The sequence below is a fragment of the Plectropomus leopardus genome, chromosome 5 (assembly GCF_026936395.1).
Source record: "Plectropomus leopardus strain MGB_pleo_1.0 chromosome 5, ASM2693639v1, whole genome shotgun sequence".
NCBI lineage: Eukaryota > Metazoa > Chordata > Actinopteri > Perciformes > Serranidae > Plectropomus > Plectropomus leopardus.
In genome coordinates this window covers 30,122,307-30,144,942 of record NC_142180.1, presented here as the reverse complement: position 1 = coordinate 30,144,942, position 22,636 = coordinate 30,122,307, and the positions used below count along the sequence as shown (strand labels likewise).

The 22,636-nt window shown below is 37.3% G+C and overlaps 1 protein-coding gene across 5 annotated transcripts; it reads left to right on the top strand.

The window, feature by feature from the left end:
• The first annotated feature begins 3 nt into the window (after window positions 1-3).
• Window positions 4-20,873, top strand: il23r (interleukin 23 receptor). Of its 5 annotated transcripts, XM_088077913.1 has the most exons (17): window positions 4-2,100; window positions 2,397-2,423; window positions 2,505-2,616; window positions 4,604-4,742; window positions 5,862-6,031; window positions 6,289-6,412; window positions 6,522-6,688; window positions 7,040-7,176; window positions 8,464-8,668; window positions 8,774-8,856; window positions 9,852-10,530; window positions 11,358-11,456; window positions 12,770-12,925; window positions 15,295-15,435; window positions 16,599-16,686; window positions 18,255-18,345; window positions 18,867-20,873. In XM_088077913.1, exons 3-17 carry the CDS (start codon window positions 2,556-2,558, stop codon window positions 19,500-19,502), a joined length of 2,976 nt encoding a protein of 991 aa, XP_087934039.1. In that variant the 5' UTR covers window positions 4-2,100; window positions 2,397-2,423; window positions 2,505-2,555; the 3' UTR covers window positions 19,503-20,873. The 5 variants fall into 5 exon arrangements, with proteins under 5 accessions (XP_087934039.1, XP_087934040.1, XP_087934042.1 ...); XM_088077914.1 differs by lacking the exon at window positions 2,397-2,423; XM_088077916.1 differs by having other exon boundaries at window positions 4-2,616; window positions 9,852-10,053; window positions 10,327-10,530.
• The last annotated feature ends 1,763 nt before the right edge of the window (window positions 20,874-22,636 follow it).

Sequence of the window (22,636 nt, the reverse complement as noted above, 5' to 3'; positions counted from 1 at the left end):
AGTTTGTCACCTGCGGGGTAGATAATTGATCAGTCGATCTGTTCACAGCTGGTCAGGTCAGATTGATAGATGAGAGGAGCAGTTTGTAAGTAAAAGTACATTTTTAGACCCAGAATATCGAACAGTTAAGTTTCTCTAGGCAGGTTTCAAGTACAGATTCGTGCAAAATTTTCAAAATTTCGATAAAACACAATTGTGAGATGACTGCATTTTTACATTTCAAGAAGCATGCCGATGGATGTTTAAAACATTAGCAGGTTTATTTCTATTGCAGCTGCAGCACCAGCTGTCATTATTTCCAACCAAAGGTGACATAGGTGTGTTACACGAGCAATAATGGAAAGGCAAGCCTCACGTGGGAGAAGCCACGTATGAGGGATTTCTTGGAGGTGATAGTCCACGATTTCACAGAGGAATTTTGGACTCAAAACTTGCAGATGATCCGCCAAAGTTTTGAAGTTATGCAATGCAGTAACATCCATTGTAGCGTCCGTTGCATCGTGCCTGACGTAGCCAGTTCTTCATCATGTGACCTGTAAAAGTGAAAAAAGTGTTTCCATTGCAGTTTTGCAGTATATACAGTATATTCACATAGTACTTCTAATTCACAGTCCAGCTCCAAAAATGAATTTTTGGCAGCAGATGATTTAGTTGTGGCAGTTTGCCACTTATAAATGAATGTGTTGGAAACCCTGCTGTACGTCCATGATTGATAGTATAACTGTAATACACACATGGTGTGTCATCATTTTACTTTAAAAAATATACAAATATTATTTCGTACATCATTTTTATGTTATTCATGTAATCTACTGAATCAATATGCAGTGACATCCTTTCCAGTATTTTCTTGTTAACCCCTAAACTAAATTCCTAGTTTTCTTTCCACTTCATGTTGGATTTTTCAGATTTGCCAAAACTCGATGTGGGTAAATAAGCGATAGTGAGATTCAGACCACTGTGTGCTCATGTGCACGCTGTGGTTTCAGTCTGAGGTTTAACACGAGTTAAAGAGCACCGTGCAGTCAGTGTTAGTGCTGTTTATTAACTTTAGCCAAAGTAATCCCTGCTGTTGTTAGGAATTTAGTCTGCAGAGATCTGGATGTTTCAGTCCCGCTCCGCGGAGAAGTTTTTGTGACGGAAAATTGAGATGAACCATTTCACCTGGATTTTGGTGTCTTCAGCATGAAGTACTTCACTTCTGAAAAGAAGCACTGAGCTTGAATTGAACCTTTGACATTTTATATGTAAATTCTTAAAATGAGCACATTTCAGTCGTGAGGTCTCTTTTATCTTCACTTGAACATGCATCTTGTCTGACTTCTGGGTTTTCCCAGTGAAGCTTTTGAAGTGAGAGATGAAAAAAAACCAGCAAAGGAAATCACAAAAAGCTTGAGAAAGCCTGCTTATTTTTCAAAAACAGTCGACACTCCGAGGGACTATAAGCAACCAGGCAAATGAGAAAAGACATGGGCAGATGTTTTTTTTTTTTTATTTTAAGTGACCTCTTTCAGACTACTAAGTTTATTTTACCAACTTCAAAGGCAGATCATGCGTATCTATTGTCATTTTAGAGACTCCAGTGAATTACACTTTTTTTAAGTAATATGAATTGACTGTTTCTGTTCATCAGCACATTTTAAGTTACAGTAAAAATGCTCTAAAGTGTCGGACTAGTGGAAACAAAAATAATGAGGCTGCTTTGATGCTACATTCAGCATCTTCAAAGTAAAAAATTGATGTCACACCGTATGTTACATGTCAGGTCACTTCATGATCTGCTAACAGCAGCACGTTTAATGAGAACAGCTGCTCAGCAAACTGACATTTAGAGCTTTTGTGGTGATGAAAATCATGCACTTTAAGTAGGGCACCAAACTTCTAAATCTTTTGTTCAAAGTTTCTGCATTTGCCAAAGTACCACAAAACTAGGTCACTGGCCTCTTTAAGATGTTTCATTCTTGCAGCAGAGATCACTTTAGTCAGATACCTCTCACGAAGCAAGTCATCAGAGGAAAATGTGACAATGGACAAAACATTTTTGGACTATATCTTGAGAAGAAAATCTTACAGGCATTACGAAGACAGCATGAAATTCAGGTGAGTTTTATCTGAACATGTCTTTCAGCATAACTTGGTTTGTGGAAAATGTAGAAATGGCAATCTGCACTGAAGATGTTTTGTAGAGTCATATTGACGCAGTGCAAGTTAGTTAATCTCTGTAAATCATCTGGCTAACGCAGAAATATTGTGTCTCTTATCTGCCACATTGCATGTGTCGCAGAGCCACTGTGACGGCGGTGTCTGTACTTGTGTAAATGTTATCAGTCAAAAGCTTGCGCATCAAAAGATGACAAGTTCAAATAAAACCTACATTTCCTCCTCATGTTAACCAGAACATCTCCTGTGCACAGATGGCAGAGGTAAGTTTTACAGACCATTTCATATACTGCATGGAAATTCCCTTAAGATATTCGGTGATTAATAATAACTTTTGTTCACAGCTGCCGAATCACGCTGAGTGGGTTCTAAGCGATTGAGAGAGATGAGCCAACATGAATTTCTCCCCAAACCTGTGGAGATCTATAATTATACTCCTCTGCTTTTCCATCAAGCGTGAGTATTTTATTATCCATCTATCCACGTTATTACTGTAAGCCTGTGGGTCTCTGGGGAAGTTCAGCCCCCGATTCAGTGAGAAAACTCTCTCACAATTCGGTAGCTTCTGAGGTTTCAAGCTCTGAATCTTGTTTTTGCAGCTCTGACCACAGCGGTGTGGTAAAAAGTACTCCGCTTTTGTAGGTATTATTGTAAAATAGGCAGGGCAACCCAGGTAAAGTTTTTTCATGCATCCATCAGTTTTGAGATTTTTGGCATCAAGAAAATGCCCTAAATACAAATTTAGGTGCTTATTTTAGTTCTGATTTCTGCTCAAGCAAGATTTGCCTTTTGAAATTATACAATTTCAGAAAACCTGAAATACAAAAATTAATTTTCTTAATGTAAGTAATCAACTGGATAAGTTTAATATTGATATATAAAAATTGAAACTTACTCTAAAAACACATTACTTATTATTAAACCTATTTACCTGCTTCACTTGCATCTTTATTTTTGGTTTAAACATTTTTGAATTATTACTAAACATATCTTCATCTTGCCTTTTTCTTAAAATTTGTTTAACACTGAGTCAAATATCATTCATAGCCTGATATGTGTGTTGTATAAGATCTATTGCTTGATTTTTGTAATGTCTGTTGACAGTATTTTAAGATGTTCAGATTTCTGTTATGGAAATGTATGCAAATCAATACATAATTAGATAATTGCTTAGATAAAAGCATTGTAAAACTTAACATTACACAATTTCAGAAAAACACATAACAAAAAATAACATTTTCTCAAAAATAGTTTTTTTCTCATATTCTGGGCCAAAGATCAATTTTTCAGCAGCATTTACATACACCAAACCTTCCAGTTTTACTGGCATTTATGTTCAGTAAGTTTTCACAGAGCCTCAATATTATACGGCTAAAAGAATCATAAAAGTTGATTTTCTGATTTATGGAGTGGTAGAAATGTCCAAAATCTGTTTACAAAATTCTTTGGCTCTGATATATGTCAACAAAATGAACAAGAATGTTGAACCTCGCCCAGTTTTCAGATTTTGTTCTGGAAATGCAAATCAGTGCGTCTTCAATTAGATAATACATCATTTGCACATTTAACCCTTACAGATTGTTTGGTGCATGCTTTTCAACCAATTTTTTTTTTATTTTTGATAATTTTGGCTGTGTTCATGCATATGGCATGAATTTTGATGTATATTTTTTTTGTTAATTTGGAATTTCTAGCTCATCTCTCACAGTGTGTCTAAAACACTGTGTGAACATAACTGTTACATTCATACTGTTATATCCCAGGCTGTGATAATAAAAAAATTACAATCTACCTAACATGTAGTATATTGAAAATAATTCATTTTTGGGTTTGTTTGGGTTTTTTTCCATCTGAAAACATAGTGGCATCATGACAAAAACCTGGCATTTTAATATTTAAAATTCTGAAAATGAATTAATATTTTATAATTATGATTAGGACTGATGTTGGTTAAAACATTCACTCAATGAAAATAGAAAATAATATAAATGTATAGTACTTTTTAAAGCCTCGAAAAGCACAATTTGTGTGCAGAGTGATAGGAGTGTGTGTGATATTAAATTGGGCCCTAAGGGTTAAACACACAATTTCTGAATACTTGTAATACAAAAAAAGTATTGTCTTAATGTAGGTAATCGAATGGGGAAGTTTCATGGTGATATAATTAGCTAAAAAGATGGCATCTGGTGTGTCTCCCCATGATTTTTTTTTTGTCTCAAACCTTTATTGGAATGTGTTAACACAAAGCCAGCAAAGAGGATTGTCATTAAATGTAAAGAGTTTGTAGTTTGTGTCCCTTCCTGTATCTTTAAATATGTTTACAGTATAGCAGGTACTAAAATTTACCATCAAACTGTATTCCTCAATTTAAAAACCAAACATAATCCCTGACCTTTGTGTAGTACTACAGTGAAAACCTCTGGGTCTGTTATTTTCTGGACAGGTTTCCCTCTGCTCCCTGCCGGCTGCCAGCATTTAAAAGTCCACGGCTACGTGACGGTTAAACCAGCTCCACCTTTCCTCTTGGGCTCAAACCTGACAGTTTACTGCCACGTCACAGACATCATATCATGTCAGCAGAGGTAAGATTATGATTAAATATAGTATAATCCAAAGCAGGCAAAACTTTATTTATATAGCACATTTCATGGCTGAAAGCACAATGTGCTCATAGAATTAAAATAAAGATGAAGAACAAAAACACACCCAATAAAGATACAAAGACATGTGAGTCAGAACTAATAAAAGAAAAGAGGAAGGAAAGAAAAGGAAAGAATAACACAAGACAAATTGACCAATAAATGACAGTAAAAGGTAAAACCACACCATAGTTAAATCCAATAATAATATTATACAATAATATTTAGAACATGGGCGTTTGCACACCCATCCTCAAAATTAATCTCCTAAACTATTGCTCAGTTTGGATTTTTAATTTCTGAAGATAAGTTTAAAAGATAGAGATAAGATAAGTTTAAAAAATGCAGATAAGGTTAAAAAACGAAGCATTGTCTGCTAACATAAAGTAGCTTTTGAAAAATCACACACTTTTGTAGTCAAGTATAAAACAGTTTATCTCAATGCTAAAAAAAATGCAAAATCAAAAATACAAACAGTGCAACATTTGTTTAATGTTTTGTAACTCTGTTGGTATGAAAGTCTCTAAAACTGTTCAACAGTGTTCATTTAATGTCTGAACATGGATGTGCAAAAGCAAAACTGCAGATAATGCATCAAATCTAAAAGCTGTTTGATTTGTTGATTTTGAAACTCTATATGAATTTTCCTTGCTCAGTACCTGAAATCAAGGAACCTCCTTGTCTGTCAAATGAGTACTTTATAATTGACAGGCTCTTAGCTTGTTTCTATTGCTAAAATTGGTCAAATGTGTACTGTACAACCTTTATAAAGCATAAATAAATAACTTTCAACCACAGGATTAGATCAGCTTTTGTGTGTTGTGCTCTTGCTACCAATAGATGGAAAATAAAAGACTCCACAAATGACTTAGACCTGTTAAATTAAGCAGAATAAGAAGTATGAGATGCACCAATCCCAAAATGTGATGTCCTCTTATGAGAATGGTGGGTTGCAGGATGTTTAAGATATTAACACCATAAACTGATGCAGAAAAGGCAAAAATCATTGTATAAAACTTAACCAGGTGCAAGAAACTACGTGTTTGATGCTCTGTCTTCCAGTTTCAAAATAAAACTGGAGCTGAACGATAAGACTGTGGGCTCTTGGGAAAGAGTCAACTGCACCACAATGATCTTCAGCCTGTTCAACCTCCACAAGCCTCAATCTAAAGTGGTCTGCAAAGCGGATCAGCCGCCAAGGATTGTCGATGGACTGGACCTACATGGAGGCCGTATGTACCACTGGCTCTGAAAATTTAGTCCATGAGATGTGTGGGAACAATTTCTGTCAATTCTGTCACAATTTCTGTGAATTTCATTTGCTGACTTACTGACTCCCATTAGACTCTCCATCACACTTTCTGCCGATGAGTGATTGAGGAGATTTAGACACTTTTGAGTGTCCCGGCAAACCTACAAAAATGACAATGGCTTGCTGTTCATTATTTTTTTAATAATTTTATTTGTGTCCCATCGTCTGTGCTTGAAGGCCCTCCAGATAAACCTAAAAATATTATCTGTGAAACATCAAAGAGCTCAGATTTAATAGACTGCTCATGGGAAAGAGGACAGAAAACATACCTCCCTACAACCTACAACATCTCAGTCAGCAGGTATGGAGACATTTTTAGGTCAAATGAAACTATCGCCTTGTTTTCTTTCTTGTATATGCTTTTGACCGCAGTAAATCTTTTTTTTTTTTATAACATGTTTTATTATCAGAGAAAATGGGACCCAGATACTGTTGGATCAAATCCAGGATGCTGGAGAAAGCGTCATACAGCGAGCAATAATAGACGAAAACACTAAATACCGGCTGACTGTCACTGCTTACAACCACTTTGGAGCATCGCAGTCTGATCCGTTCGTCTTCTGTGTAAAGGATATCGGTAAACTCTCATTTCTGTCACACTTAAGCACACTTTATGAAGGAGTTTAAATCTATCTACACTTTTTTTTAAAGATAGATATCCTTTATCTGAATTATTAAGTGTTTCTTGAAAAAATGAGTCATCCTGTAAACTGTCGTGTTGCTCTGTTGTCACGGTTTGACTAATTCGACCTGGCTATCAGCAAACCGTTACTCTGTTTTTGAAATGTCTCTTTGAAGCGAAACACTCCTTCAGCCCACCTTTGTTGCTATCTCAGCAAACTTCTTGCAAGTTTTGGAATCTGTTGCAACACATTTTTTGAGTCTTGACTGAGTTAGTTTAATGTTTTGTGTTGCGTTTGTGTTGTAGTGATACCAGAGACTCCTCGTATTGCGCAGATATCATTTGGAAATAACGCCATAGCAGCTGTGATTCGATGGGAAACAGCAGAATCCTCAGAGCATCTCAGATCTGATGTTCGGCTCCGGACAGATCACAGCTTCCAGGTAAAGTGATCTTATTACATATATGGTAAATTTGAGCTTATTTGCAACATCAAACTTAACAGGTAACTTAAAGGATTATTTCACCCACGAAATGATCAATTGTATATCAGTTACTCACCCCGTGCTATGATGAATTTTGGAAGAAAACCTTGTTTTTTTTGGCATACCTCCACAGTGAACAAAGAATAAAAAAAAACAGAAAATTCTTAAAGAATTTGAGTAAATGGCGGCCACATTTAAAGGTATACTCTGCAGGATTATCAATTATGGTTTATTACGCTACATTTGTGATTTCAACTCTAGTGTCTCTTGTCTGCTGCTCACAGTCTGGCACATGGTTGCCACCTTTTCTTTTTTAAAGCCCTGACTTCAGCTGGATGTCTGTGGGAGTACGTGCCCACAAATAGTAAGAAAAAACAAAAAAAAATTATTCAGGCAAAGTCTGCAGATACAAACACCACCACACATTTCTAGTTGGTCATAAATGATGACTGAAGGGAATTACATCTGTTTGATCTCTATCAGAGTTTCCCACACATTCATTCACAATTAAATATCTGCCACTAAGGAAAAAAGGAGCTTATTAGGAGCTCAGGCCAGCACTGTGTTCCCCAAACATGTCAAAATGTCCAAATTTAGAGAGTCATCACAAAGGGACGCACACAAGATAAAATGAAAAAACAAAAAGGGAAGTTTGCCTTGTTTTTAAATCCTGAATAGTATATCCTAAAGCAAAATTATGTCAACATATTTGTTCACAAACTCTCACACAACTCGTGTATTATTATGCAGTTGTATGTTCAGTACTAACATGCTTACAATGACCTGGACCAACAGACTTTCAAGACATGCATTTGTGCTAAAACCACATTATATAAAACATACGAGTAACACGCCTGAGCAGAGTTCAAACACATGCTTTCCCAGCAAACTACTCACCTGTGCGTGAGATTCTGTATGTAAAAGTTTTTTAAATAGTGAAGTTTTAGTGAAAATGATTGTTTTTGGGAAGAACTGAGCATATGATTGTATATATGGTACCTGGATTATGCTGCACCAGTTGTGTTAGCGTTAGTAAACAATCTTTTGGTAGTTTTGCTGTCCTAAACGCAACCCATTTTTACTTTTTTCTACTCAAATTCATCAAAAATTTTCTCTTGATGTTTTTGGATTGTTCGTTCCCTGTGGAGGCATGCAAGAAAAGCAACGTTTTCTTCACAAATTTCATGTAACACGAGGTTAGTGATATACTAATGATCATTTTGTCGGTGTCCTTTTTTTTTTTAGGACGAAGTGGGAGAGGTAGTAGAGCTCAGTGAGGGTCTGGTACAAGTGGACGGTCTGAGGCCTCTGACTGAATATGAGTTCAGGATGAGATCATGTTACTCGCCATCAGGACCGACGCAAACCAACACGTCCGGGTCGACCTCCAGCAGGAGGTCGTCCTGCAGCAAATGGAGCCGACCTGTGAGGGAGCGAACTCCTGGAAAAGGCAAGCTCTCACTTATCACGTCACAAAAGCAGTCTGAAAGTGATAATGTGAGAGTTTGTCGTCATTCATACAAAACTCACAACTTGTGGTTAAACTTATCCTCAGGTCCATCTCAGCGGCTGCGTGTGTGGAGGACGCTGGGCAGCGTGGGGACAGACGGGCTGCGAATGGTGACTGTTCTCTGGAAGGTAGCGTGTCATATTTCTTCATTATCTCTGGCTTTTATACTGATGTATTTGTAGCGCAAAGGTAAACTGAATACCTGAAATACGATACATTCATACAAAAGCCGCACACTATTCACTGAATAACCCTTTGAAACATGGATTGACTTCACTTTTTGTGCTGCCTCCAGACGCCTTTCTCTGTCGAGCACTATACAAAAGTATTTTCTTCAGAAAATTATGGGAAAAAAGGCAATGAGCGAAAAATGTTCCACAAATTGCAAGAAGTTAGTAAATTTAGAGTATTATTTTTAAAAAGCTGTAGAAAAATGTTCCCAAAACTATATTTATAATTATCATAATAATAATATATTTGAAATTCTGTCACAAATTATTATATTTTTAAGAACGTTTTTAGGTCATTTCCTTGTTTTTTGTTTGACTTGACATTTTTTGTAACCTTTTACTAAATTCTTGTTAATTTTTGGCTCATTTCTTTTTCTTCATTGCTTTCTTTACATGTTCTTTAAAAGAAATCAAGTCAGTTTGCTCTGGTTTCACAGGATTAAAGGAATAATTTTGGGAAACACGCTCATTCACTTTCTTTAGAGTCAGATGAAAAGATTGCCACCACTTAAATATCTGTATGGTAAAAAAACTTTCTCTTGTCAGTGACCTTTGAACTGTCCCCAGCCAAGAAATAGTCACATATCTCTTTCAAGAAACCACAACTTGTTTTTACACTTACAATTAAGCAAGAGATGTATTTTGTAATCAGTGAGCTTTTGAACGTGGATTTTGTTACCTCTGGATGGTACCTGGCTGTCTGTTTTCCTTTGTGTCAGTGTTTATGCTAAGCTAAGCTAACCATCTGGTAGTTTTTGGGGTTCATGATTAATTGAGATTGATGGTGGGATCAAAAAAGTGTATTCCCAAACTGTCAAAATATTCCTCTAAAACACATTTACTGGATGATTTTGTAAAGCAAACCTAAAGTGAAGGATGAACTTCTTCCGCAGCCTCTTTCTTCAGAAGATTACAGTGGTGCGCTGCAGGAGTACAAGATATTTCTGGATGATGACCAGAAACAGGAGGTGACCTGCGGTGCTGCTTTGAGCCGCTGTTCAGTTCCAGCGCCAGCAGAGCTCCGTGCACTGAGCATCAGGGCCGTCACCTTGTACGGGACGTCTCCACCAGCTGAGGTGCCTCTCCGACACTCAGGTACACAAAAAGAAAACCCGAACATGTTTAAAGGGATGGTTCATTCCCAAATCAGAAACACATATTTCCCCTCTTACCCGTGGTACCCAGTGTTTGAGATTTTGGCTGAAGAAATGTCACCTAGTTCCATTATATTGGAGAGAAGTTCGACTCCTCTACGACTCACACAGAAAAAATCTATATTAATAAAAAGCGCTACATGTAAGAGGAAAAACATGTGTGATTTCAAGTGTCAAGACAAGTGTAATAATTTCTCAATGTCTAACCGTTTAGGTGATTTTGGGCCCATTTTGAAAGAGTTGGCTCCTGTACCTAATGGCAGTGTTGTGTTTGTCTCCTGGTTGTGGCCGGAGGACAAACATCAGTCAACATCTGGAGGAGAAACGCTGCACTTTGTGTTAGAATGGACAAGTGTCCCTGCGGCAGGACTGCAGTGGAAAAGAGTGGCTAAAGATCAAAACAACACTTCCATCACAGGTACGTGGCACAAAACATTTAGAAAGAAAGTTTAGTTAAGCTTCAGTTTGTTTCACTCACATATAAATAAATAAATATAAAGTACATGTGAGGGTGTGAAGATGACAAAAGATAAGATTTAAATAAATTTTAAATATTAGTGTTCAAAAATTAACATAAAATAAGGAAAAAAATGTCAAGAAACAGGAATAATTGCCATATTTAAAGTATTAACAGTGGTTTCTAAGCATTGATATTTTTTCCGAGTGGAGAACATTTTTATTTGTACAGAGACAATGACCCAGAGGAATCTAATAAATGTGCATTTTCATTCCTTAAAAAACTCCATAAAGTTTAGTAGAAAACTGACCACAGGATGTTTTATACATAGGAAGATGACAATTCTTAGTCTGACTGGTTGGATAATTATGGAATTGTAAAATAGTCACAAAATAATATGTAATACTATAACTTAATATGTATACTTATATCTTGTTTTAAATGAACAGGTTTGAAGAATATTAATGTCAAAAATATTCAACAGCTGCAATTTAAAAAAGAGAGAGGTGCACTTGGTGTAACAGCTTTGGAAAAGTCTTGTGAACTTTTTCTGCAGCAGCAGTATTTTTATACACATAAATTGTTATGAAGACACTGAGGCTTCACTGAGATGAGGCAGTGCCCTCCTGTGGGCAACCGGTGAATTACACCAGTTCTTTTCTAATTTTTATCTCTGTGGTGGATTTAAAATGAATGCTGCTGATATAGTTAAAGCCAACATTCATGAGCACGAGGGGAATTTTTGTTTGACACAGTGAAGCTTGTGGTGAAGGTGTTTGTTGTTTCAGGTCTGACTGCAGGCGTGAGGTACAACGTCTCTCTGTACGCTGTGACCACCAGAGGTGTCAGTGCTCCATCATCCGGTCTGGTCTACTCCAGAGAACTCAGTAAGATTCATAGATGTCGCTCTGTTGCCCTTGAAAAACTTTCATTTATAATTAAGGGTATATTTTCTACTAATCTAATCTAGGGTATATTTTGATAAGATATGAGGACGTTTTATGACATTTCTAGAAGGGGAGAAGGCTACTTACTTAACCCTTTGAAACCTGAGCAAACCGATTTAATTTATTCAGCGAGACATGGCCCAAAAGTTAGCAATTAATTAGTAAAAAAAAAAAAAACAAGAAAATGACCCGAAGAAACAAACAACAACAAAAAGACCTAAAAAAGAAATAAAATAAACTAAAAAAATAAAGTATTTTTTTCTGTAACATGTTTTTTTTTTTTAAAATTCTTTATTTTTCTGGACAGCATTATATGGTACAGAACATACTTTAATATCGATAGTTCAGTTTCCCTTGCTGTTCGGGTTTTTTTTTTTCCCATGAGATGAAATTTTAGAACTATTAACAATTTTGGAGAGATCATGTGTACATACAGTATATCAACTCGATAAGATATTTCATGAGGAGACTTGTCAGTGCAATTAAAAAAAAATCTTTAACATGATTTTAAATATAAAAATAGTTTTAATTTCTGAATATATTTTCCAGGATATTTTCCCTATTTTATTTTGATAATTTTTAACAATCCTCTCTTTTTTAAAAACTTTGTCTTTGTAATTTTCTTGTGACATTTGACTAATTTCTTACAATTTTTGGGACATTTCTGGGTGAGTTACCTTTCTCTCCCTGTTTCCAAAGGAAATTAAACCAATTTGCTCAAGTTTTGAAGGGTCAAACAGCTTGCGAAAGGCGGCTGAATGCGACAAAAGAAAAGTGTTGTGAATCCAGGTTTCAGAGGGTTAATTCCTTGATGACAGTATAATTATTCATTTCCTTTTGTTGTTTTAGTTTTCCTTCTTTTGGACCGTCAGTACTTGTATATTGAGCATTCTCATTCTCTGATCATCTGGTTTGAAAAAAAGTACTCAATGTGATGTCCTGTCTCAGCAGTTTATGTTAAGGTGATGACTTACTATAAATGCTCCATATCGCACCTTACTTGTTTACTGTTTTCTGTTTCTTTGTTATTGTTGTTTTTTGCTGTAATACCTGAAGTATATGAAAAAATCCAACAAACACATTTGTTAAAAAATGATTTAATAGATGCTACATGTCCCCAAAACAGTTTATTGCTTACATTTTTAATTTAAAGATCAAACTTTTCAACGTGCGGTAGATTTTGCGTACTTGTATGAGAAAAAGACATAGTCTAAACTTGTCATTCTCTCTCTGGCTCACTGTCTGTGTTTCAGAGCCAGTTTTTGGTCCCAGTTTGTCAGTACTGACTCATGAGACCAGACGGATCTGGATCCGGTGGGACGAGCTGCCTGTCGAGAAGCAGAGAGGCTTCATCACAAACTACACCATCTACCTCCAGATGCTGGACTCCAGCAACACAAAACTCAACAGTGAGCAGATGCACTGACTATTTTGATAATTGTTTAATGGTCCCGTGTGTAAGATTTAGGGCGATTTAGTGGTGAGGTTTGCAGATTGCAACCAGTTGAAACTTCTCCCAGTTAAAACTCCTTCAGTGCTGATTGTTAAGGAGGTTTTTACTGGGAGCTGAATTGAATGACAGCCCATTTGCTCAAAACTCGAACTTCTCAAATAACTTAAGATCCAAATATTCAGGAGGTTTTAACCAGGGGCTGAATTATCTGCAGAAGTCTCTTCTTCTCCAAAACAATCAGACTAAAAGGCATGAAATTGAAAAACATGTATTGCCTTGATTGAAAATATGTCATCTTACTTAGACTTCAGTTTCTACAGTGTTTGGTTTGTCCGTTCCTGGCTACTTTGGAAACATGGCGGTGCAATATGGCGATCCCTGTAGACAAAGACCTGCTCCCTATGCAGATATAAACTGCTCATTCTAAGGTAGCAAAAACACAAACTTTGTGTTTTCAGGTGATTACACACTAGAGAAAACATACTTTATATTCCATTTCTGCCAGTTTATCCCCCTAAATCCTACACAATGGACCTTTTTTCTTGCAAAAATGAAAAATATTCACTGCTTCAAGGTTTTCAGTTTGCAAGGATTAGCTGCTTTTCATTGTCTCATGTGACAGAAAGCTGAATATTTTAGTTTTTAGAATGTGAGTCAGACAAACTAGGTGATTTGAAGACGATCCCTTAGGCTTTATGCCACTGTGAGAGACATGTTTAACGATTAATCAAGAAAAAAAACGCAGATTTATCAATAATAAACATAATAATTAGTTGCCTTCCTTCTTGTCAACATGTTTATGCTGATCTAAACTCAAAATACAAAACTTTCTGCACTTTCAATATCCAATTTTTTAATACTGTGAGCACCACAAAAACAAACAAACATTCACCTCATTTGTAATTTGGCAGCAGATCTCTCTATTTGTTTTAAGTTATTTGATCTGAAGGTTTAGAGGAAACACAACTTTGCTGTGTGTCGTTTCCTGTTCCTGCACATGAGGAGAACTTCTCTTTATTTAACCATATGTTGTATGTGCCTGTGCTTCATGTCAGTCACACTAGAGCTTTTTAGCATGCATATACGTGGGGGAAATGATATATGCAGTAGTATGCATATCTTGTGTTTGAGCACAAGGCAACGTTACATAATGGAAAGTGTGCAGCCAGTATTCCAGTGATACTCCCCTCCCACAAAGCGTCAGCGCATCAGCAGCGTAATTCACCTCTCGCTTCCAGTAATGTGGTGAAAGTCAAACAACAAGCTGTTCTTTTTTGATTCATGATTTATGGAAACAATATTCACAATAGAAATAGAGCCAGTGGAGCCTAACAGATGCTAGAACATTACTGAAGAAAACTTATCACCTTACTGCTACATTTAATAGTTTAGACTCTGAGTTATATTGTTTAAACTTCTTGTATCTGATTGTTTAAATATGTATTTGGCTCTGGACATATTACTGAGGAATGCAGATGTTCAATAGCGAGAAAACTGATGGTTTAAACACTGGCTGTCATCATTTTCATAGTGTCTTCTGTGAATCATAGTTTTCTAGAACTGGCTTTGACCACGAACAGGAAGCCATGTGGCTACATGCACACATGCAACTGTGAGGCTTTTACTCACCAGCGCGCTTCAGACTCTATATGTGGAACTGGAGTGTAAAACACCTGAGAGATCACTTTTTCCTTTTCTTATGTGACATGTTGTCTGTGTACTGGATGCAGTCACTCTTTGCAGTTATTTATATCTCAAAATATAAATTATCACATGATAATAATCCAGTACACCACACTGACGACACATTAGACGTCATCTACGTACTCTTGGGCTCTCCTGCAAGTTGCTCTCCAAAACATTAAACTGTACTGACATTCATATTTGACAAAGCAATTTTACCTCAAGGTCCATTTAGAATCGGTTCTGTAGGTTTCATCATTATGCACAATCTTTAAAGTTTGCCCAGTTGCCATAAATTGGGTTAAAAGAAATAAAAAATTGGGTTAAAATACTGTAAAACCTCAATTATTAACCCATGCTATTATTTGCTTAAACAACTGAACTTGCTTAAATTTGGGACTGGCTTTTAACACAAATCTGTTGCTCAGCAAAGAGGGGAAATGTAATTATTGTTTTTTGTGTCTCTCTTGTTTATTATACCAAATTACTGTCGTCTTTGGTGCTCACGGTTTCAGTGAAATAAACTGACCAAGCTAACGATGTGTGCTGCATGTCCATACTAACAATTTGAAAAACAGACTTTATATTTTACAGCTATATTAATGCAAAGGAACCTTTGACTGACATTTTTCTCCTCTCCAGTGACGGTGCCCGGCTCCGGCCCCAGACAGATGTGGCTCGACTGTCCTGAAGGAGCTCTGGCAGTGCAGCTGACTGCGTACACCTCAGCAGGAGAAGGACAGCCGGGGAGCCGGGTCTGCTCTCAGCCTGAAACTGCTGCAGGTCAGTCTCCTGTCGCCCCTCCTTTAAAAACACAAACAGCTACAAGGAGTTTTTAACTGATCTCGATTTAAAACCTCGTTTCCACCAAGCTGCTGGTTCAGTTCAGTTGGTTACACATTAGAACGATTATTCTTGTGTTTCCATAGTTTAAAGATGTCGATGCTGCCAATTGAAATGTTCCCTAGTACGTTGGCCAGTTAAAAGGTTGCAGGAAGGTCAGTGTACTTTTTGGTTTTTGAATTTTCAGAAATGAAAAAACAAAAAACAAATGGTTATTTGATTTTCTTTTCAAAACTAAAAATGAAAATTGAAATTCAAGCCATTTTTAGTTTTTGGATTCAGGATTGAAATATACAGAATGGATATGACTCTTCACACAAAAAATGTCATTGTATGCATGGGCGCCAAAATCAAATAAGTGTAGTTAGTGTGAGGGGCAAAGAGTGAATTTGTTATAGTGTTATTGTTATAACTAACACTGTAATGGCATTGGAACCATATTCTGACATTATTTTGCATTTGTCAAAACAAGATCTATCATCTACAGAAATCTGTTGTTTTTGTGTTTGTTGCATGAGTTTGAGCGACTTAGAAGTTTTAGAAAATGGAAGATTTTATCCTTCTTTTAGATTGGAGAAAAGAAAATGTGTACCCCCTAAAGGGTGCAAATTTTACCCTTTATGTATAGGAGGGGGAAACAAGTGTCGCTTCTATACTGTATATTGCATTTCTGACAATGAAAACTAAAAATGGCAAAAATGGCAAAATCATTTTTGGATTTTGAAATGAAAATTAAATTTCTATTTGTTGTTTACTTCTGCTTTTTCTGAAAGGAAAATTCAAATACCAAAAAGTACACTGACCCAGAAGAAGATTTTTTTCTTTAGAGAATTTATTTTGTTGTTACACTTTGTAGGTAAAAATATGTATATTTAATAACACTACTGCTTTTGTCTAAAGAGGCTGCAAAAATCACCTCAAAATGAAACCTCCTCTGTAGTTACTATAAGACGTTCAGTGAATGCATTTGTCTTAAGCTGTAATTTCCCTGTATTTTATGTCTGGGCAGGAAATCTTAAGTGGGACAGTTAAAGAGAACTTTGATTGTTTAACACTCTGACAGCCACTAAATTGTTGTGTCTTTGCCCTCTTGTTTTCTCTAGTTGGCATGGTGATCGTGACTCTTTTCATCCTCACCCTCTTCATAGCGATCATTGCCAACCTGATGTGCTGGAGTTGTGTGAGGAACAGGTACTGTTTAGCTTTATTTATGCTTATAGTTTCACGGAAAACAACAGTCATCACAACGGACACCAGATATCATCTAATAATAGTGAAAGTATTCAGAGAACGAACATTTTTTTCTTAATCTCGTGCAACTGCTTTTGAATGTGCATAGGTTTTGTTTTACTAGTAACCAGGATATTGGCTGATTTCATGAAATGCCACACCGCAACATGAGCACATATAGAAGAAACCACAGGATGAACATGAAGAGAAACCCTGTCATAAAGATTATACTCTGTATATGTAGTCAAAGACCCAACTCTGATTGGTGGTTTTAGCTGTGGAGATACTGAGTGTGTGTTTCATACAACAGTAACAGAAAAACAATGTTGTCATGCCTCTGCATCGGTAACAGTTGTGGCCAGGGCATTATGTTTTAAATCGTCTGCACGTCCATCTTTTGTGAACACAATATCACAGTGACTAGAGAGAATTCCTTAAAGTTTGGCACAAACATCCACTTGGACACAACGATGAACGATTAGATTTTGGTGGCTATAGGTCAAAGGTCACTGTGACCTTGCATCTGTCTCATTCTCATGAAGACGATATCTCAAGAACACCTTGAAGGGATTTTTTCAATTTGCACAGACGTCTACTTTGAGTCAAGGATGAACTATTTAATGGTCAGGGCGCCCAGTAGCTTATCTGACAGAGTGGTCGCTCCATGTACAAAGGCTGTGTCCTCTCTTCGGCAGCCGCAAGTTCAATTCCAACCTGCAGCCCTTTGCTGCATGTCATCCCCTCTTACTCCCCCTTTCAAGCTAAAGCTGGCCTAATTAATAAAGGCATAAAAAGCTAAACAATAATATTATGAAATAAAAAAGAATAAGAAAAATTCAGTTGTCAAAAGTTAAGTTCACTGTGACATGCATCTGTCTCATTCTTGTGAACGCAATATCTCAAGAACACCTTTAGAGAAATTATTCAAATTTGGCACCAACGTCCACTTGGACTCAAGAATGAACTGATTCGATTTTGGTGGTCAAAGGCCAATGTGACCTCATAAAACGTGTTTTTTTGCCATAACTCAAGAATTCATAAGTAATTTATACAGAATTTTACACAAATGTCTAATAGGATAAAATTATGAACACTCCTCTGGCTATTATTCAGTGCAATAACTCAGGAACAGAAAGGGGGACAGTTGGTCAGATACTGAATTGGTGATATTAATTTAGGGTGTCCTTAAGGTTTTCTTGAGATATCACATTCACAAGAATGAAACACATGAGGTCACAGTGACCTTGACCTTTGACCAATAAAGTGTCATCAATTCTTTGTTGAGCTCAAATGGACGTTTCTGCCAGATTTGAAGAATTACCCAGAAGGAGTTCACAAGAATTGAACTGACAGATGGACAACCTAAAAACATAATGTCTAACTATTACTAACTACTTCCATCATGGCGGTAAGTCTAGTTGTTTTCTGGATTCTTTACATCATCAATCACAGGTGCATCTGATAATAAACTATCATTATTTATACTGTGAAAAGCTGCTCTGCCGTTTAAAACTGTCTCTCTGTCTCAGGATCAAACAGAAGTGTATATCCTGGGGACCTGCCTGGCTCGGGGAAAACTTACCAAAACCAGGAAACAGTAACGCCATCAGACTACTGGAGGTAACCAAAGCAAACTGAAGCTAACTTTGTTGACATTCATGTTCCTCTTTTTGGTGTTGTCAGCAAAACAGAAATAGCAGGAAAATGCACCAACACAAACAATACAAGTATAACTGTGTGTTATTAAAGATGTTTTGAAAAGGTGGCGGTGCAACACTGGAAAAAGCCAATGACCAACTTGGCAAGAAATGTCGACAAATTAAAAATCTGTGAAAGCTGACAAGAAAATTCTGTAATTTTTTATGGGGGAGGGTCATTAGAAATGTATCCAAAGAATAGGGAAAGATGTCTATGTATTTATAATCATAATATTTTTTAGTTAAAATTATGTTTTCTAGAGGTTAACCAGTCTGCACTACAGCAGGATGTTATGTCAGTTTTTACTTTCTCCTGTCACCATGACGACGTGCAACTTTGTGAGCTGCTGCAAGTGAACATTGAAAATTTAATGATACCCATTTGCAACATATTAATCACTTCACATCTAACTATGGCTTTGCTTTTGTTGTTTGTGTCACCAGCAGTACAGAAGTGAGCCGTCCTTTTCGTCCACAGACAGCGATCCTCCGCTGTCCCCCATCAGTTTCATCTCCCAGGAGGAGAGGGACGACGTCTACCCCAACATCCATGTTGAAATATCCCACTTGGAATCAGGACCATCCACGGAGACTCCTCTGCTCGTGTCAGATCTCGGGACGATGCTTGTCAACAGGCAGCTGGAACATGTCGGCTATAAACCTCAGATTGCTTCGTTCCCTCCACAAGGAGAGGAGGTCAAGGAGACAGATGAAGAGCAAAGAGACTTATCAACGAGTGGGGAGGAAGACAGATGTGTAATTGGAGGATTACTGGGAGGCTTTCTGTCCAGTGTGGAGGTGGACTGCAGTGGTCCACGTCTGGAGCTGACTCCCAGCACTGTTAGCGATGTTTTGTGGCCAAAAACTCCTGAAATAACAACTATCTTAAATGGAGGCTTGTTACTGGGGAGAAGGGAGATTGAAAACGATGTGGAAACAGACTCGCCCTTTTTGGATTTACAACAGGGAGAAATAATGACCGCTGACACAGCGGACACTTTATATCAGTATACAATTGAGGCAACACTGACTGGTGGTTATTTCCCCCAAGCAGCTCCTGTGAGCAGCACCACACTGTGACGCACAGACATAGCAGGGACGGTATGAATGACACAAACAGGACAATCTACACTACTGAACTGATTTTAAAGAAAGCATTATATTCAAACACCACCTCACCTCCAAGTGATGACCTCAGTGGCCAAGTTTGCATTGGAAATAATGAAATATGTATAATGGAAACACTTTGTTTTGAAAAAACTCCCTATTTATCGCAAAAATGCTTTTACACTCACATGAGGTGGCATTTCAGGCAATTTGAAAAAGCCATATTTTGCAAAACTACAATGGAAACATTTTCTTGACTTTTATATGTTACATGACACCATGGCTTTGCGCTTATCGGTTGGAGCTGGCTCCCTCAGACATGATGCAGCAGGCGCTACGAAAGGTGTTAATGCATAACTCTTCGAAAGTCGTGTGGATCATCCCGAAGTTTTGAATCTACAATTCCTCTGTGAAATCATGGAGTATAACCTGCCGCAAATCCCTCACACGTTACCGCTCCTGCGTATAAGGGGCTTGCCTTTCCATTATTGCTCGCATAACGCACCTACATGGCCTTCGATTGGAATAAATGACGGTTGGTGCGGTGGCTGCAATAAAAATAAAGCTGCTAATGTTTTGAACATCCATCGCCATGCTTCTTGGAACGTTATTGCGAGAGGAGAAGTTGCATTACATCGTGAGAGAAGTCACTCAACATCACTCAGTGGAAATGCAGTCATCTGGCAAATGTGTTTTATTGACATTTTGAAAATATCACTAAAGTTTTGCGCAAATTTGCAATGAAAACCCACCTAATGACTTTGTGTAATCAGAAAATATCATGTTTTAGGTGTTATGTGATTATAATTGGCTCTGCCTTAAACTAATGTAATCATGTTTATGCTGAGATGCCATTCCAGTAAGTGTGTAGCAATAGTCACTATAGTTATGTTAACACCACTTTCTATACTGATGTACTTTATAAAGTAACTGATGGTTTTGTTAGTGTTAGATTTATCTTTCTTTTTTGCAACATTTGGGTCGTCAGGTTGTTAAAAAACCCTTTGGCTTGCAAATACTTCCTCCTGTCAATAGATCGATCCACCACTATTCCAGGCTTAAATATCTCAGCAACTGTTGGATGGATTGCCATAAACTCAATACAGACATTCATGTTCCCCAGAGGTTGAATCCTCCTGACTAAATTTTCATCTAGCGTCAGCAGCAGGACAAAGTTTTCATGAACCCAGTGAAATATATCAACATTTACCGGACAATAAAGCACAGACATTAATGCATTCATGGTGCCCAGAGGATGTATCCTCATGCCTTTTGTGATCCCCTGACATTTTTTTCAAGCGCCACTTGACATTTATTGTTTTAAATAAAATGTCTTGACGGTTATTGGATGGATTGCCACGAAATTTGGTGCACACGTGCAAAATGTTACTTAAATTAACATGTGCCACCCAGGAAAAGACTCAAACGACCACAAAGAGATGCAAAGACACTGTAAAGAGATGCAAAATAAATATAAAACCTTACAAAGCAACCGCAAAGGGATAGAAAATAATGGAAAAGACTTAAAATGACCACAAAGAGACAGAAAAAGAGTGCAAAGGAACCGCAAAGAGACACAAAATAACTGCAAAGACAGGCAACACAACCATTTGAGTGATGCCACGCCCATATTTGCATGTGTAGTGCCTCCTAGTGGTCGTTTTGAATGCAAGTTTTAGGGTACGTTTCATGTACTACTGCGGATATGTCCTGCAATTTTCACAGTGATTGGCCAAATAGTTGTTGATGGTCTATTTATGTGCTGAGCGACACCCTTTTAAAGCTCCTCAGTCAATGTCTTGAAAACCAAATCAGACATCAATAAGCTTTATGTAGCTTTTGATAAGCTTTGTCTGATAATGATCCACAGAAAACAGCATGCATGCAACAAATCTGTCTGTTCATCTGTGAAATGATGCAGCTGTACAATGTTTAAGTGTAAAGTAGTTATTAGTCCAAACAATACTATCAAAATCCGCCATTGCTGTTATTGTCTCTGGCACAAGCTCATTACACAAAGCATCAACGGGCATGTGCAAACTGAGAACATAACGTCATCGTTCCCCAAATGCTCCATTTCACATCTCCAAGCAAATAATTGAATTGAAAAATCAGCACTTGATCTCCCTTTTGACCACCTGAAACTCTTTTTGATTGTAAACAAGAGGCCAAAATGCAAAAAAAAAGTATCATTTTAAATAAATTTCCAGTATATGTATACATGTATTAACAGGGCCATGGTTCTGCAACCTCACCACTAGATGCCACTAAATCCTACATACAAACTGAAAAGCAAAACTTGTTTCTTTCAGCTGCCTTATTACTGATACATAATTAGTCAAGTTAAAATTATTTAGCCACTCCTAAAATCAAAGTTACAACTTGTTGAATCACCTAAAGTGAACACACAGTTTGTCAGGTCAAAACAGCTCCTTTGTATGAACTCCTGAAAGTGCTTCTAGTATTTAGATATTTGCGTGTCAAGTCAAGTCAAGTCAGTTTTATTTATATAGCCCATTATCACAAAACAAGGTTTGCCTCAGAGGGCTTTACAGTGTACGACATCCCTCTGCCCTTAGACCCTCACATCACCCAAGGAAAAACTCCCCAAAAAGAACCCCTGTAACGGGGAAAAAAAGAGGAAGAAACCTCAGGAAGAGCGGTAGAGGATAGTGAGGGATCCCTCTTCCAGGACGGACAGACGAGCAATAGATGCCGTAAATAGCAAGTGAAATACAATCATAGCAAAAAAGGAAAGAGAAAGAGAGGGGGGGAGAGGGGGGAGAGGGGGGGGCACAGAACAATAGAAACAGATGCATGTCAAATTACAATAATGGTAGGTGTGACCTCTGTATGTGTGCAAGTTAGCAACAATGTTTTGTGAGTTGGTGAAGTGACGTTGACTGTGAAATTATTCCAAAACACACTCAGATAAAAGTCAGTTGGGGGTTTCCCTGTTACAGATAATGGCTCAGAGTATGGTATCGAAATCTGCTACTGAACCTAAAGTTTTACTCATACATGCACCACCTGCATCTTAACACCGTTTTTTTAAGACTTCCTGAAAGTTGTCTCACTTCCTCATTGAAAAACTAAGTATCAGGGGG

Coding starts and splice junctions, on each gene's coding strand:
- il23r (XM_088077914.1), top strand. CDS start 2,556: ATGAATTTCTCCCCAAACCTGTGGAGATCTATAATTATACTCCTCTGC. Junction 4,743..5,861: donor ATCATATCATGTCAGCAGAG/GTAAGATTATGA, acceptor TCTGTCTTCCAG/TTTCAAAATAAAACTGGAGC. Junction 12,926..15,294: donor CAGCAACACAAAACTCAACA/GTGAGCAGATGC, acceptor TCTCCTCTCCAG/TGACGGTGCCCGGCTCCGGC.